The following is a 17,422-nucleotide window of genomic DNA, read 5'->3' on the forward strand; positions in this document are numbered from 1 at the left end:
ATTATCTTAAATTGTAAAACATAATCTACTGTAAATTTCTGTTTATATAAACCAATTTCTTGTAAGACATTTTTGATGTCATACCTTAAATGTTACTGTTAACATTCTTTGTCTTTGGCAACCTCACCAAGTTGAGGAAGATTAGATGTTATTAGGTTTGTTATTACCAAAGAGGAAGATTTGCATGACTCTGAAATGCATTAACGATACTGATATTGTTCTGACACTGTTAACGATCTTACTGCCACTTACAAGTGAGCGTGCGGTTTACACACTACATTCCCCATTCCATATGACTCAGTTCTCTGTTGTTAGATTTAGGAGTCTTGTGAACTAGGTCCAAAGGCCCTCCCAACTGCCATCATTTCCACTCAAGTAAACTCGGTGTTATTCTCAACTTTTAGGGCATATAAATCCGATGTCTAATTATCTTATTAAGCTTTCATTTAACACTACTCCCAGCACCGAGGAAATATTGTTTTTTTTTTTTTTTTTAACTTCTTTTACAATATAAATCACATGCAAAGCTCTTTTATAATGACACCATTTTAATATCAGGCACTGCAAGTATATGTGTACAAGAAGCATGATGTGTGAGATACAATAATTTACATGGCTATATTTATACATATTCATAAGAAATGGTTTCCTTGTCTGATTCCATCACCTGGATATCCATGAGGTCCTGCAGTAAATCATCTACATACATATCGACTAGACTCATGCCGCTTACTAGCATACAACTATAGATCTACTGTATTGACTATGTGTAATAGACTTTATATTTACATGTAACAATAATATATCATACAGTACATCACATCTGTTATAAACAGCACTTTGTCTTTCATTCCGCAGCAAGTTAGAAGTTGATAGTTCGATGGCAGGTAGTTAATAAATGTCCAATATATATGTATGCCTAATCATAAATCATGTTTATTTGATATTTGAGTTAGAAGATTGAAACTTTTTGCTTGTGGTTTTTTTTTAATTAAAGAACATTCGAGAAAATTTTGTCGGCTATTTCTGAGACACTCTATATAAATGTGATGCATAGAGTAAGTCATACCTCATGCACATATTGAATTGAATAGAAAATGTACAAACTTCAGATAAATGAACTCTCGACTCGAAATGTTATGTATAACATTATATAAAATTGGTCCATACTAATTATTGTAATACATTTCTTTGAAACAATTTAACAAAAGAGAACACCCCTCCAAGTTGGTTTTAAGTCCTTCTTGCATGGAACCACGTATGCATTTTTGATTATGTAAACATCTTACACGCCAACCATAAAGTTAATTTCTAAGATATGCAATAGAAATTCGTTACTGAAGACAGGTATTGTAAACCATGTAGTCAACACCTACCATGAAGACTAGAAATGCGAGGTTACCCACATGCAGTATTTACATTTCCAAAGGTTATAAAGGGATTAACAAATTAAAGAAAGAACACATTAGATATGAAAATTGAAGCTGTAATATAGCCATTTTCAAAATAATATTTGCAATAACTAACTGAAAACGAAAAAGATTACTTTGCAAATTTGCGTTTTCATGTACATTTTAAACATTAGTCCTTCAACTTCCCTTTCTTTCATTCATCCATTCCATTTTCGGCTTTTCCCCTTCAAAATTCTTTTAAATTATTTCAACAGAATAGTGAAAAATGGAATGAGAGAAGTAGTCAACAGGCTTCGAGCTCACACAAACACTTCCTCTCAGCCCTGAATTCCCTTGCAAGGATGCACAATTATATACCTTTTAATTATTTCTCCTTCCATTTCCCTTTCTTTCATTGGATAATTTCATACAGTCTACTACATTATCTAATTGGATAGATAGGGTGTACTCATCCTGTCTGTGGCAGTTAAATCCATCCTAACCTAACTAAAAATGCATATCAAAAATGTTCGTTGCTTGGAATTTAATGTTTCGTCATGAAAACTTTGAAATAATATTCGTGATTTCAGTCTATTTAGCAGTAATGTTATTACATACAACACAATTTTCACATGAAATAAAAATATGAAATATGAATTGAGTTTAACCAAACTTTGCTACTATTAACAGAATTTTCTAAAATCAACTAAGTTACATCTGACTTCTCTCATGTGAGTTGGCGAGGTGTCAATTTGCTTATGAAAGACATTTAACACAGGTGCTAGAAAAAAGGCGAGTGGGGATAAAAAGAGAAACCAAGAGTCAGGAAGTGGTAGGGAAGAAAGTAGTGAAAAGTTTAAGGGTGCAAGTGTAAGTGGAAATCTAGGATGTGAAAGTGAAAGCGTGGGGGGAAAACAAAAGAGGAATAGAAGAAGAAGAAGAAGAAGAAGAAGAAAGAAATAGAAAGAAAGACAGAGGTAGAAATAAAGCAGAGACGAACAGTAAAGAAAGGTCAGAACCTGCGACAGCTGAGGATATAGCAGAGGTATTAGATATGATTAAAAAATGTGGGGATGTGATCAAAAAGTGCTAGTAAAGGGAAATTGTAAATGATAGAGAAGTATAGGGGAGAGAGAATGTGTATAAGCTGATGTGTAGAGATAAATGTAAGTATTTATAGGAAGTGAGAGTAGTGTGAAAGGATTACGTGTAAGTGGAATAGTGAGAAAGTGAAAGTGAGCGCAAATAGGAATGAGTGAAAATAGTGAAAAAGGGTTAAGAGAAATGAACAAGTGACAGCATAAAATTAGTACTAACATTTGAACGTTGGGACAGTAAATGAATATAAGAGAAAGATAGGAGAAAAGGTCAAAGAACAAATAGGGCAAATAATTCAATATGATAATTTATAGAGAATAAGTGAAATTGAAATTTTAGTGAATAGTAGTTAGAGGAAAAGGGGGGTTGAAAGGCGTATATAATTTTAGATATATTACGATTAATGATCAAATAGAGAATAGCAAATGAAGTGCAGGAGAAATACTGAAGGGGAGGGAGATTGAACAAGTAATAAAAAAAGGTACATAGTGTAATTGGGAGTATTTGTGTAGACGCATACTGCAAATAATGTGTTACTGTAATATGTTAACGGTGGCACTGGATACAGAAATGTGAGGTACACCATTATATGTAAAGAAGTGCTGTGACCAAATATATCATATCATATCATATCATATCATATCATATCATATCATATGAAAGACATTTAGCATATTCAAAAACATTAGTCGAAGACAAAAAAAAAATGAAGTCTATGGCTACTTGCATTACTAAACAACTAAATGGTTTGAAACTGAAATGCCAGAAAATAAGTTTGTAGAAGATGGTGTTGTGCTAACACAAATTTCCGAAAGTAATTCGTTTAATTTCAGTTTGTATATCATTTCAGTTATGTATTTAGCTATCAAATATTTATTTTATTAAAATACCGCCGAAGAACTGATATGATTACACATGCATTCATGAAAATAGCACTGTCTAAGCATTTTATGGAAATAACAGAAGTGACAAAGAACCAACACCTCTACCCACAGTAATATATTCAAAGTTGCTGTTACAACAGATAATGATAGATTTTAAAAGAGATGAGTAAACATATCTTGTGGACTTATCCGACTGAAACAAAACTTGAATGAACAGGAAGTCCGCAGCAAAGGTTATTCATTTCTCTCACTGATGGACTTTTGTTGGAACAGCCAATAATAGTCTCAAACAGAACTTACCTGAATGATAATTCTCATTACATCAACAAAATTGGAAACTAAGAAGCAAAGTCAAAACTTTTGAAAACTGCTTGTGTGGAACTAATACTTTGGCGTTTATACAGTGCATCTGGGCTGTATGTCCGCGATGATTGACCGGCATGTGTCCAGAGGGAGGCTGCGCTTTTGCCACTAAGACGACATGCTGGAGCTGGAGTCAATGCCATTCCCATTCATATCAACACTATGACGTCTATAAATAAAACAGTTTATCTGTAACTTGGCCTCTGGCAGTATTTGTTTGGCTGGGGTAGAGAACAGATAGTTTCGCCATGGTAAACAGATATTCATAAAGAGAATGTATTTACATATATAACACGTACATAAAGAATAGAAAATTGTGTGCTTAAACGAGACGAAAATTCAGACATAAATTTCCTGACAGGCCAGTATCCTCTTAAAAAAAAAAAAAACCAATATTAAGATTATTTAACAAATTCAATGAAACAAGTTCTGTAAATGAAAGAAAAAGACGAAAAAAGTGCCATGTTCTTATGGAGGAAAAACTGGATGAAAATGGTGCAGCTTTAGAGTGTAGCCCATATAAGTCTCCGAGACGTTTAGCACAGCAGAGAGGGATTTCTAAAACATCTGCGGGAGTGGCAACAAAATTATTGAAATTAAAACCATACAGAATTCAACCATGTCATGAATTACAGCCCCAAGATTAAAACCGCAGAAAAAGTAAATAATGAAGATGGAGTGTAGATAAGCTTCAGGGCTTCTACCGCGTTGTCTTGGTGTTAGTGGCTGACGTTTCGACCGCTGTGTTGTGGTCATCTTCAGGGCAGGTCTGCACATGTACACGGCGCCCCCCCCTTCATCCAGACATCGGACACGGTATCAAGGTCACTCTTTCGGACTTTATGAGGGCCAGTATTTAATATGAATACTCCCCTTCATACAGACCTCAACCGGATTGGACAACGTAGGACCAATCAGATGCCAGAAGGAGAACCTACGACCTATCACAGCAAGTACTGCCCCCATCAAGACTACTATATATATACGAGCTCGCAGACTATTTCCTTATCCAACAACTGCTCTGAAGATGACCACAACACAGAGGTCGAAACGTCAACCACTAACACCAAGACAACGCGGTAGAAGCCCTGAAACTTATCCACACACCATGTACACCAGCCATGGAAGCCTACGCGAACAAATAATGAAGAACTTGAATGATAATTTCTTGAGAAGGTGTTAAATATGCATACACGAAAATGGACATCACATACAGCATCTTCTGTGAGCAGGGTGAGTACCATCTCAGCGGCAGAAGCACAGCCTCCCACCAGGCACTTGGCCAGTTAATCATTGTGGACATATGGCCCAGACGCACTGTAGTCTGAATTAATTTTTAAATCACTCAAAGTAGGCTCTCTACAAGATACCAGCAAATTTAGAAACATTTTCATATATACCTCACTGCATGTCATATAGACATATAAATTCTTCCAGGCATGAAAATATAAAAGTCTCCTGTTTAGAAGTTATGAAGGTGCATGCAGTTGGGAGGCAAAGCTATTATTATATTTTTATAACCTTGTTAGAGGAAAGAAATGAGTTGCTAGCACAACACTTTTACAGGCTTTACTCCTGATTTAAATTTATAGATGATTTCTGGAAGTTACGACGAAAATAAAAATTCCTGCCTTTATTCCAAATCGAATCTCCATCCAAGTCTAGAGCCAATACTTCTACTTATAGAACAAACACAACTCCCAACAATAAAAGTAAATCTATAAAAAGTCAACGATTTCTATAAGCATCTAGTCCACAAGTTACAATTTATCCATCTCTATTTCTGTGTAATTATTTTAAAAAGTATATGTTCGTACCTCAGGGCACATATTAAAGCAATCTGTCTTCAATTAATACTACTTCAATTCAAAACAAAATATATTTGTCAATGTACCCAATTGTATTTTTTCACGTACATCTATCATCTTAAACTTACTACACAATACCGATACAAATGCTTTTATAATATTATTAAGGACACATGTACCAACATTTTTATATTACCAGTACATTTGCACTGATCCATCATTTATGTGAGCAAATAAGTTTTCATTCTCTATTTAATAAATTCGTTTTTCCAAAAATGTCCTCAGGTTGAGATGTGAGAAAAAGTTACTATATTCCACTAATATCATTACAAATTCTATAGTTTATATACAGAGCGATCCAAAAGTCGCGCACATCTTAATAATACGCTCACATATATTTATATAGATGAATTTATCACGTTTATTTACATCAGTTTTCACATGAGTTATATCATTTTTCATAACATATTCTGAAAATGGCAGCTCTGTTCAGTAATGCATGTAGAAACTCTTTTTACCATGTTTGCGGCCACTTTTTTGAGCACACATACATTGATGTTGTTAATCTCTGTTGTTATGTTCCTCTTTAGTTCCTCCAGAGTGTGCGGCCTATTTTTGTATACCCTTCCTTTAAGTTAACCCCACAGGAAGAAATCTGGGGACGTCAAATCGAGGGAACATGGAGGCTAATACTCCTTGAGAAATGATACACTCACCAAAAAACTCGCGCAAAAATTGCATGGTTTCACTAGATGTGTGACATGTGGCACTGTCCTGCTGGAATCAACAATCACGTTAATCATTGTCAAGAAGTGCTGATCCATATTCCCTAAAACAGCGATTAATCTCGTTATGGTCGAATTGTTAGGCACTGCCACATCCGGATAATTCCTACGAAATTCGTCTACAACATGTGCATAAAAACGACTGGAAAAATAATGTTCAACAATGAAAACTCGTTGCTCTTGGGAAAACGACATGTTTGCCGAGCAATAAACAAAGGACTACTGCAAGGATCAGTGTATACATACACATCACAATGACATCTAGGTTTGTTGCTGTTAATACCCATGATGCCATCTAGTGGTAGCCAATAGCAATTTCCAAATGCACTACTCAATACAGACACTATAATTTTAATGTGCGCGACTTTTGGATCGCTCTGTATAATCCATTTCAGACTATTTTGTTCTTTTGTCCTCAATTTTCGCACTTCCATGCCTCCACACAGTAAGAATTCTATATTTAATAATACATATATAAAGTCCATAATTTGTAGCACTAATAAGTACAAAAAGAAAAAAAACAATATATGATATATCAGAAATATCATTCTGCAATTAATACAAGAAATGACAATAATCTTCTAAGAATATAATAGTGATGCAAGTCAGTTCTCTAATGTTCCTTACAATCCAAGCTATTGTGTTGATTTGTATATGTAACAAAATTAATTGGTGAAGAGGGGATCTGATCGATGAAGTGTCAGACATCCTCCTGACTAGGTCATAATTATGACGCACTAACCAACGGCGGGTGTGGTCCTCCAAGCAGTTTGGGGGTTGCATGTAGGTGACAGGACTGTCATAATGTAAAAATACGGTACCTATGTTAAAATGGTTATATTGCTTGCTACTGTGTGAGAAATACTGAGGAGCAAGAGTTCATGGCTTTATGCCAAGAACTCAGCATTAGTTAACAACAACAACATATTAACAATCATCTTCCTTCACAAGTTAGGATAGACCTGTTCTGATCCAACTTTTCTGTTCGTTTTTTTGGAACAGTAACATTATGGGTCCTATTGAATGGAAATCTGAGAATAATTCATTTAATTATTAACATAATGTAAATAAACACATTAGACTAATCTTCAACATTCACTTTATGTGCCCTGTGGTACCAACTTCAGGAATCAGATATATAACATCACATCACAGATTTTTAGATAGGTAAATTTCCACTCTCCAACCGCATTCTTAGTTCAAAGTAATAAAATTTTCACAACCAGTTACAGCAAACATACTTCTATCAGTCACGGTTTATATTTATCAATTTAATCAATAAATAATCACTCCACGTAGCAGAATCTTCTACACGTTTCAATATAGCTAATATATATAACATTTATAAATTAAATCTTCTGTGATTGAACAGGCAAACCTGAGTCTTCAATGCAAGTGTTTTAAATTGACTTGTTAATAAAGAGTAAGACAGAAATAAAGACTTTAAACCTCATTAATCTTTGTCACATATTTTGTAAAATTTAACAATAATTAATTACTATGCTTTGTCTGCAACTACCATCTGCCATACAATACTGTGAAGAATGTGGACAATCATAATTATGACCTTTCTTAAACATTTTCAAGAATAAAATGTGGAAAACAACAGGAATAATCTATATCAAGGGCATACGAAATTGAAGAGGTGGATTCCAAAGTGCCCTAAGCCAATTTTTTTAAGATTTTAACTGAATGTAATTTCAGCATTATTGTTCATCTTCTATCGAAGGGACATAAACATATATTCCATAATGTTATAAATCATTCATTACATGCAGTGAAAAATATTAAATTTATTCCAAACTGTTTTAAGTATTCTGTTTATTGCTTCCAAACTGACCTACCATATTTATCCATGTAATGAATGCCCCCGCATAATGGATGCACTTTAATTTTTCGCGTAAAAAAAATTCCCGGTTAATACACGCATAGCAGAATGTAAATCTGTGACAAATGATAGCAGTGATGCTGAACCTGACAGTGAATGAGAGTGTTAACAATAACAATAAAGGTCTTGTCTTATTGTCAGTGTATTCATTGTTACAAATTATCATCTGTTTATACAACTGCTGCTAACTATCGACCGTCTTAAATGCAACGCAATCGATATATAAATTAGTTCCGGCCTATATATCGTTACGTATTCTATCAATTATTCCAGCATTCGAGGTGGCACATCTTTAATATGTGTATTTTCTTTTTTACTAAAATTTTTTCCTCGCATAAAGGAATTTTATAATGAGAAGTGGTAGGCATACAAAAGAACCCTTAAATCAAGTTTCTGCTTTAAAAAATTGTTTGACATTTTTACATTTATGACAGTGTATGATGGAAAGATGTGTAACTGTTGCATCCATTACAAAGAATGGCTGATTTTACTTTCAAATCTTCAAACACGAAAGTGAATAATACAGTAATGTCTGGTCTGATATTAACTTTAAAAATTACAATATCATGACCACATTTCACAGATTCACTTCTGTAATCTACTGTAACTTCAGTTCAAATATCTCATATTATGATGCAAAAAGGAAAAGAAGTCAAACATATTAGTGGTATATGCATTTAAGAGCCTTTCTGATATACCAGCTGACAAATGGAGACGAAGATTGTCAGATTGTCTCCTATATCCTTTCCAAAATTGTGTTCATACCAACCTAAAAATAGAAATACGAAGGAAGAGTGAAAAGAAAACCAGAAGGAAATAGCAAGAAAAGGGGGGAAGAAAATAAGGCAAGGAAAAATGGGCAAACTTGTATGCAGAAAGAAAAAATGTATAAAAGAAAGGAAGGAAGCAATAATTAAGCAAAGAGAATAAAATCATTAATAGACCACTCTGAATTAGATATCACAGAAGTATTGAATTTTCACTGATTTCATATATTTTACTCACTACAGACGAAAAAGGTGACTGCATGAAATGTCACAAATCAAATTCGTTAAAATTCCTACAATACAAATAACGCAGCTTATAGAAAGTTGATCTATAATGGCGAACTATGATCATCTCCAGTCATTTTTGCTTATATAAAAAATTTGGCACAATATGGTTTGTGACTGAGCAATGAAACGTAGTAATCAATCTTTGTGAAAGCAAATTTTCTCGTTCAAGTTATCCTCATATATTACTGTATTTTTTTTTCAACTGTCGCTATAATGTTACATATTCTGAACTTATTAACAATAAGATATTTGGTTTGAAGTCACTACGAAATAAGAACAAATTTGGAAATCATACTGGCAAATGATTAATGAGGTTTATTTCAAAATTCTTCTCTAAAGTCAGGGCTACTTTACACAATCTGTGGGCATAGAAGAAAAACCACCTTTTCCATCCTGAACTCCTCTATTCTTTTTTGCTACAGAAATGTAATTTCATATTCATATTGATAAAAAAATGTCCACTTCAAGACAAAAAAAAAATTGGGAGTGATTAAAATATCATAATAAACACCTTTATTTAAGTTTTTGTCAATCTACAATGTATTTCTTAATTTATCAATCACACTATGGAGTAAAGTCTGGACATTCTTTATAACAACATGTTAATACAACATTGGCATTATATTCCACCATTGTAAAGTTCTATATTTCCAAAATGACAATTATGTACGTCTGTATATAATTAAACAAATACAATGAAAACAGCTGGATTAAATTCACAATATAGTTTCTTTTAGTTCAGGCTCAGAATAATGATTAAGGGCTATAGACATAATTATAATTCTTGATAACTGAAGTAACTGCTGCCATATGTAATGATGTGCACTGTTGGGCACATTTTGTTAATCTTATGTTCCAATGAAAAATGTGAATTTATTTTAGTCACACATCTTTGTATGTAAAGTTATATATTTTTTTACCCTTTGTCTGACAGGAATAAATTTTGTCGCTAAATAATGTTATTTAGTTGTAGCAGTAAGTTTTTACAAGTCTTGCCACATGGAAGACATATTTTCACGTAATGTGGGTTTCATACCAATAATCTTATTATACAAAGTGTTCCAGAATTCAGAACACAAACTGAGAAGGATAATTGGGGAGGTCAAGGCAAACATTTTCATCAAGCAACATAGAATCAGAGATGCACTGTTATCCTGTTACATGATATACTGTATATTATTTTTAATGTACCGAAGTACATATGATATTTCCATGCAGATATTCTGCATCATCATATGATGTGTGGACTTCAGTCCTACGTTCATAGACATCTATGACGTAGTGCAGAGTACGGCCACTAGAGGGAACCCAAGAGTTGGTACTTAATCTGAGACAATTCTGTCCGGCGCCGGGGTGGGTATCCAGTGTGGCTTAGTGGATAAAGCATCAGCACGTAGAGCTGAAAACCCTGGTTCAAATCCCAGCGTCGGAGAGAGTTTTTCTCTGTTCCATTACTCTTTCATCGTATCTGTTACATGATGTTCAAACTGTCAGCAAAGTACCCGAAAGCAAGAAACCAATACTTCTGCTTGACTCTGTGGCAGTTGTCAGTCAGTTGGTAAGCTTGTGTCTGTATCAGTGATTGGTAGAGACACTCAAATTTCGCGACTCGCGAAAATTTAAAATCATTACAAAATGATGGGAAACGTGTTTTTAGTTAATTTGTAACATATTTACGTGTATTTTGACACATCAAGTACCCGCGAATTTTATTAAATTTGCCTCTATCAGCAAATCTCTATTTTTACTCGAGAAATTTAATAGTATCTAGCGAAAAATCGTAAATTAAGCCATTACCCCCCCCCCCGCACTTTTTTTCTTCCCTCCCATATTCAGCAATGTATTAACAAAGTACCAAAACAAATATGTTACCAAAATAAATATGTTCACACTATAAACAAAGTATCACGCCATTATGGATAAAAGGCCACACTAACCCAAGCAAATTAGTGCTGACTGTACCCTTGGTGATTAAATGACAATATCTGTGAACACCTGAATGTGAGTGCTATTTTCATGATAGTGTAACGAAAATATACGAGAATATCTGAATGCACAAAATTATATCTCACCTCGTGCGCCCATTATCTCCACACATTCCAGTTCTGTTCCAGCAGTATAAGGAGAAGATTAATGTACATTTGTTTGAAAAACATTCATTATGCCACCAAAAGTCAGTTTAGATGAATGGATCAAACAATTCTCCAAGATGGAATGAAGAAGTCTAGAGATAATATAATGCTGTGCAGTTTCTGCAATAAGTAAGTTGCATGAGAAACTTCGAATGGTGTGAAAAAGCACATTGCAAGCATAGGCCATGTGGAGGCAACAAAGATGTGCAAGCGTCAGAAAACAATGTTCGAGGTTGTTTTAATTCAAGTATAGATGATGACAGAACCCAAGAATTTTCCTTTTTCACCCAAGAATTTAATTATTTACTCAAGAATTTTTACCTTTGTCATTCAAGAAATTTAGCTGATTTTATTTAAGAAATTTAAGGGTCCCTAGTGATTGGTCTCATTTTCCTACTACTACACCTGTAACATGACTTTTATAGTTCACGCCACGGATTTTGGCAGATAGATTTTGTTAATGTGAACTCGAGAGAGAGAGTTCCTCACTGCTGCAAGATCGGTTATCTCTGTCGCAGCTGGAATGGGTAGGACATAAGAGTAAACACGCACGCCCGAGTGTTCTATTAGACTCTGGACAGTCACCTCCAAAAACTAAACAAATATTACAGTAGTCTATATGTGTCTCCAGTATTCCCAAGTAACTAGTTCGATTAATTAAAATGTGTCTCAATGAAACTTACAGCAGAGTCCGTATACGCCAGTTTCTATCTGATGCTTTTTCAATTCACTGTGGGCTAAAGCAAGGAGATGCATTACCACCTTTACGTTTTAACTTCACTCTAGAATATGCCATTAGGAAAGCTCAGGATAACAGAGAGGGTTTGGAATTGAACGGGTTACATCAGCTTCTTGTCTATGCGGATGACGTGAATATGTTAGGAAAAACTCCACAAACGATTAAGGAAAACACGGAAATTTTACTTGAAGCAAATAAAGCGATAGGTTTGTAAGTAAATCCCGAAAAGACAAAGTATATGATTATGTCTCGTGACCAGAATATTGTACTAAATGGAAATATAATCTGTTATATATGTGGAAATATATATGTATATGGGAATATGTTAATCCTTAGTCAATAGATAAGACTGACTTTTACGAAATACGAACATTAAGAGATGGAAAATGGGAGGCAGTAATAATCGAAATAATTATACCGATTTATTCTTTTAACCAGCAGACATGCGGCCTTAAAATTTAAAACAAAGATTCACTCATAAAATTGGGTTAGACTATTCATCTCATCTCTCAGAATTGTTTCTAAAATGTTTTTTTTTTTACTTCCAAGCAGAGAGGAGAGAGAAAGGAGTTGACGATTTTAAAAATTCACTAAAGTATATTTAACTAAGAGACGTAAACTTGTAAATGAAGATTACTTTCTACAATATTGGTTAAACATTCTTAGATTTTTTAAATACCATATCCTAAGCTACTGATGAAAAGGCAGAAGGGAGTAAGAAATCTCATGTCATCCGATCTCGATGAAAGTCGATATCTGGGGTTCTTTGCGATCACAGAATACGAATAAGGTATTATTTTGTTCGACTTTGTCCCTAAAGTGGTGGAGTGGGACAAGAATGGGTGAAAAATTAAATAAGATATCTTAGGAGTTTTCGAGACGAAAATTACAAATAATACAATTTGTGCGAATTCAATATGGCAGTTTCAGTACTATGAATTATATCTTAAAAAATGAAACATCGGATACCGCAAATATACATAAACACAGGTAACAAATGTACAGTATTTAAGGGGGTATGTAACACCTTTTGATAGTAGGCCTATACATTTAGTAAAATCGAAAGTGTATTTTCTACATATTCTGAGTGAATTTTGTGCTGGAATTTAGTATAGTCATCAGCCAATACCTCTAGATTAATAAACAACTTTTTAGAATACATAACATACAGTATTTATTGTGAATGGTAATTATATTTTTCAATTGGTGCAATTTGTACAGGGAAAATTAGTTTCTTCGATATTTTGTACGATTTTGAATATTTTAAAATACTTTCTTCTCTGTTCTATTCACAATGTGCGTGTTAAGAAATTATTGCCCTTGTAATATCCTTTACAATCCTATTTATTATACCTTTATATAAATCTAACTTCCGCAGCATGCAATTTTACCCAATTAACCAAATTATATTTTGATTAATAAGAAGAATCGTAATTTTATTAATTTGAATTGTCGCACCACCAGTAGAAGATCCCTAGATTATTGCTGGACAAATCTTGTATATTGATCTGGTAAGGGTAGGATTATATATATGAAGAGTCCACTGCAAGAATGATGGATGTCACTTTCTTGTCGAAAATGAACCAAGACTGTCAATGCATAGCTTAAGACATATAGAATGTACATATAGAGTTATATGGCATTAACACTGATAGTCATTGTCCAGTAATGATCGGAAAATCACAGTTAAGCTTTCAGCGCTAAACATTTCAAACTTTCAATTGCTTCTCCTGCAAAATGTATTCCAAATGACATCCATCATTCTTGCAGTGGACTCTTCATATATGCGCAATGCAATGCTTTTTCCTTTTAATTTAGAAAATGTAGGAGACGTATTGTAAAATCACTGTGAACAAAAGTCATTTACATGTATTTAAGGTATTCTTTGAGTCGGACTGTACCGTGGTGTGTTTATTAATTAATAATAACGATACGAGAGGCGAGTGTGAACATATAAACAACGACAGACAGCCTTATCGCAATTCATTCTCGCAGTTCTCACAAAACACTGGCTCGCCTACTGGAAATGTCATTGAGGTCATCTGCCAAAATCGGTGCCTCCGAATATACTTCCATTTTCTCCAGGAAATGATCCTTCTCTTTCATGGTGAGACCACACATGTGGTACCAGCACAATGGTTGTCCAGCGCATTGTTGCATTAATGTTTGTCATTTTCTGGATGCCACCTTCTTCAACCAGTGAACTGATCATGCTGGACTGATCGCTTGGCCAACAAAATCACCAGACTTTACCTACTTGGACTTCTTTTTCTGGGGCCACATGAGTAATATGGTTTACACACAGCATTCAACAGCAAGGAGAATTTCGTCATAGGATCATAGCAATAGCACAAACAATCCATGATACTCCAGAGATGTTAGAAAAAAGTGAAACAATCTATGGTGCATTGCTGAGAGCTTTGCAGGTAAATGGAAGACACGTCGAACAATTGTTATAATTCAAGAAACAAAGACGTTATAATATTTTTCTTACCATTTTTATTAATATGATTGGTCATCACATAGCAGGTTAATGACCAACGTCATCCTGTATGACAAAAAATATTTGCCTTGGCCTACCCAACTAATATTCTCAGTTTGTGTACTGAATTCTGGAACAGTCTGTATATTATTTAATTAATATTATATGAACAATTTGGTAGATCACTATTGATTTAGTCAGGAATTACAATTATTTAAAAAAAACTACTGCATTTTTCAGATTCTGTGTTTAAATTTTCTCCAGCACCATACTAAAGAAAAATTTAAATTTCCTCTGTTAGCAGCATCAAATATAACACACAATATATTATGCAAATATTCCTTCACCGCAACAGATACTGCAATACTTTGGCCATTAAATTCATAGATATGTATTCCAATAATTATTATTTATATTCAGTGTGGAGACAGAAAAGAATATGCGTGCAAACAGGAGAAGTAAAGAATGCAGGATGTATTTATACTTTAGGCCAATACGACACTGAAAAACTGGAATCATAGAATAATATTCACTTGAACAAGACTGTGTAAGTATTACTATCAATCCACTGGACATTTTATACACAAGACATAAATTTCATAATACAAAATAAAAATGACTTACATTCGAAGCTTTTTTGTGTGTGGGCCTTACACAAGACCTAATATTACAATGGCTGCAGACAGTGCCAATAATTTATTTTCTTTTTCGTTTCATCTTTTGTATACTGTATATAGCCAAATTCTTATATGTAACTATTATTAACTATGGACTTAAAAATAAAGAATAAGGCGTCTGGGAGACATGGTCACTCTGTTTAACATATAAAATGCCCCTACCTTTAGAAAATAAAGAGCAAGACATACCAAAATCTAAGATTCGAAACTTCACTTTTCTAACAAACATGCAGCAGTTCACAGTCTCCAAGCTTTGACTGCTTTATCAGAAATTTCAATGATGTCTGCTCATTTTTAAATTTCAAGATCATACTGCAATGTCTTATCTTATCAGTGATGGAAAGATAATAATATAAGCTAACTGTAAGATGCAAGATGATGTAAATTTGTAAATGTAATATTACATGCTATATAAACATTTAATGAAAATAAATATTTGCAGAATATTCACATACTGCTAAATTTTATAATGCATAAAAAGATGGCTAATATTTGCCATCGCCTTTATTCTCAAAGCCAAACACATTTCAACAAACTACAGTATTAAAAAGAAAACGCTAAATTCAGAACTTGCTAAAAACAGAGGAATGCTGTAGCAGAGCCGTAACAGGTGATCTCTTGTTGAAATACGCAGTTACAAAGACTGCACAAGTATCATAACTTCAGGTTTTAGAAACATGGCTTGCTGTTGTCCACCACCCAACTCCTCTACAACTGAAGGATCCCAAGAGAATGTGAGAATTGTTGCGGGAACTAAACGAAGCTCCGCAAGACTTTTATCAACATCTTCTTCACTTAGGCGATGGCCTGTTGGTGTGGTAAGTACAAATGGCAGGTTTTCATTTATCAGATTTTCTCTCACAAACTTGTTTACAGCATCGACTTTCTCATATACAGAGAAAGTACCCTGAAAAAAATAGCATATATAAATAATACAAAAAAATTAGGGTTAGACAGTATCAGATACAGCAGCAAGTGTTTTAGACGTGAATACATCTATGTGGTCTAGCAAAATAAAATGCTATGATTTATTTTGAGCTTCGCATTACTTTTAGGCACACGAATTGTATCGTCAGCTCTTGTACTTCACATCGCCTTTTAATGTCGATATCAGACACAACATATGCAAGAACACTGCACTCGCTCGTGCCATGCGTATCTTATCTGTTCTGACACTCAACTTTAAGATGTGCCCTATATTCTCTACAATGTTGAGCATTGCTTTTAGGCACACCATCGATTCATCTCGATGTCCTTTATCATTTTGATGCCCTTTCATCAATTTCGTTTTGGCTTTTTGAGCGACAATCTACGACATTTTGAAATTGTCGCCGAATTACATGTTACATGTGCACCGTTTGCTTGCTTGCAGTCTATTATACCTTAAAAAACTTTTCATTTCCTTTCAAATGATACCTCGATCATCAGCGGATGTTATCTTGTGCATAATTATGTCCTCTACACGAAGGTATTGTTGGTGACTGGTAAATCCGGCCCTGTAACGAATTTCACCCACTCCACTTCTAACAGTCCGCATGCTGTCAACAAACACGTGACAGAGGTAGAGGGTAGAGAAGAGACTCCCCTGCTACTGCTACTATTGATAAAGAAAACATTTTACTCACCGGTGAATCATAATGGTGTTGCTTCAATTATATTAGCCTCAGAAACCATTTTAGCTATATTTGATAACAGCCATCCCATTAACTGAACACATTAACCTGTTCAAATATTTTATTTACTATTACATATTACTTGCTTATTTTCTGTTACAAAGAAAGGGTGCTGTTTAAAAAAAACAGCACTATATGAATGGTTGGATACACTTAGATAAATCACACGAGAAATGCCGAAATTCAAACATTAACCAATATGACATGTTGCAAGAAAGGGACGAATTCACATTGCATATTTCTGACAACAAAATCAGAAGTAAAATAAGTTTGAAAAGATTTCTAAGACACTTGGTAAATTACTATGTACATTAGTTCGCCGAAATTAACTGTTTCATCAAACATATGTGACGGATGGTAATTAAAACATTATTGGAAACTTGGACTGCAGTGTCCTAAATGTAATATATCAAATAGCAAATACACATTAAAGCGATCTGAGGGTAT

The 17,422-nt window shown here is 34.1% G+C and overlaps 1 protein-coding gene across 1 annotated transcript in view; it reads right to left on the reverse strand.

Annotated features, from left to right (window-relative positions):
• Window positions 1–528: 528 nt before the first annotated feature.
• Window positions 529–17,422, reverse strand: part of Gint3 (GDI interacting protein 3) — a 36,127-nt gene continuing 19,233 nt past the window's right edge. Inside the window, exon 8 of the mRNA XM_069825973.1 lies at window positions 529–16,209. Within this exon, the coding sequence (XP_069682074.1) occupies window positions 15,937–16,209 (273 nt within the window). The 3' untranslated portion in view covers window positions 529–15,936. The remainder of the gene's footprint in view (window positions 16,210–17,422) is intronic.

Source organism: Periplaneta americana, chromosome 5 (genome assembly GCF_040183065.1).
Source record: "Periplaneta americana isolate PAMFEO1 chromosome 5, P.americana_PAMFEO1_priV1, whole genome shotgun sequence".
Lineage (NCBI taxonomy): Eukaryota > Metazoa > Arthropoda > Insecta > Blattodea > Blattidae > Periplaneta > Periplaneta americana.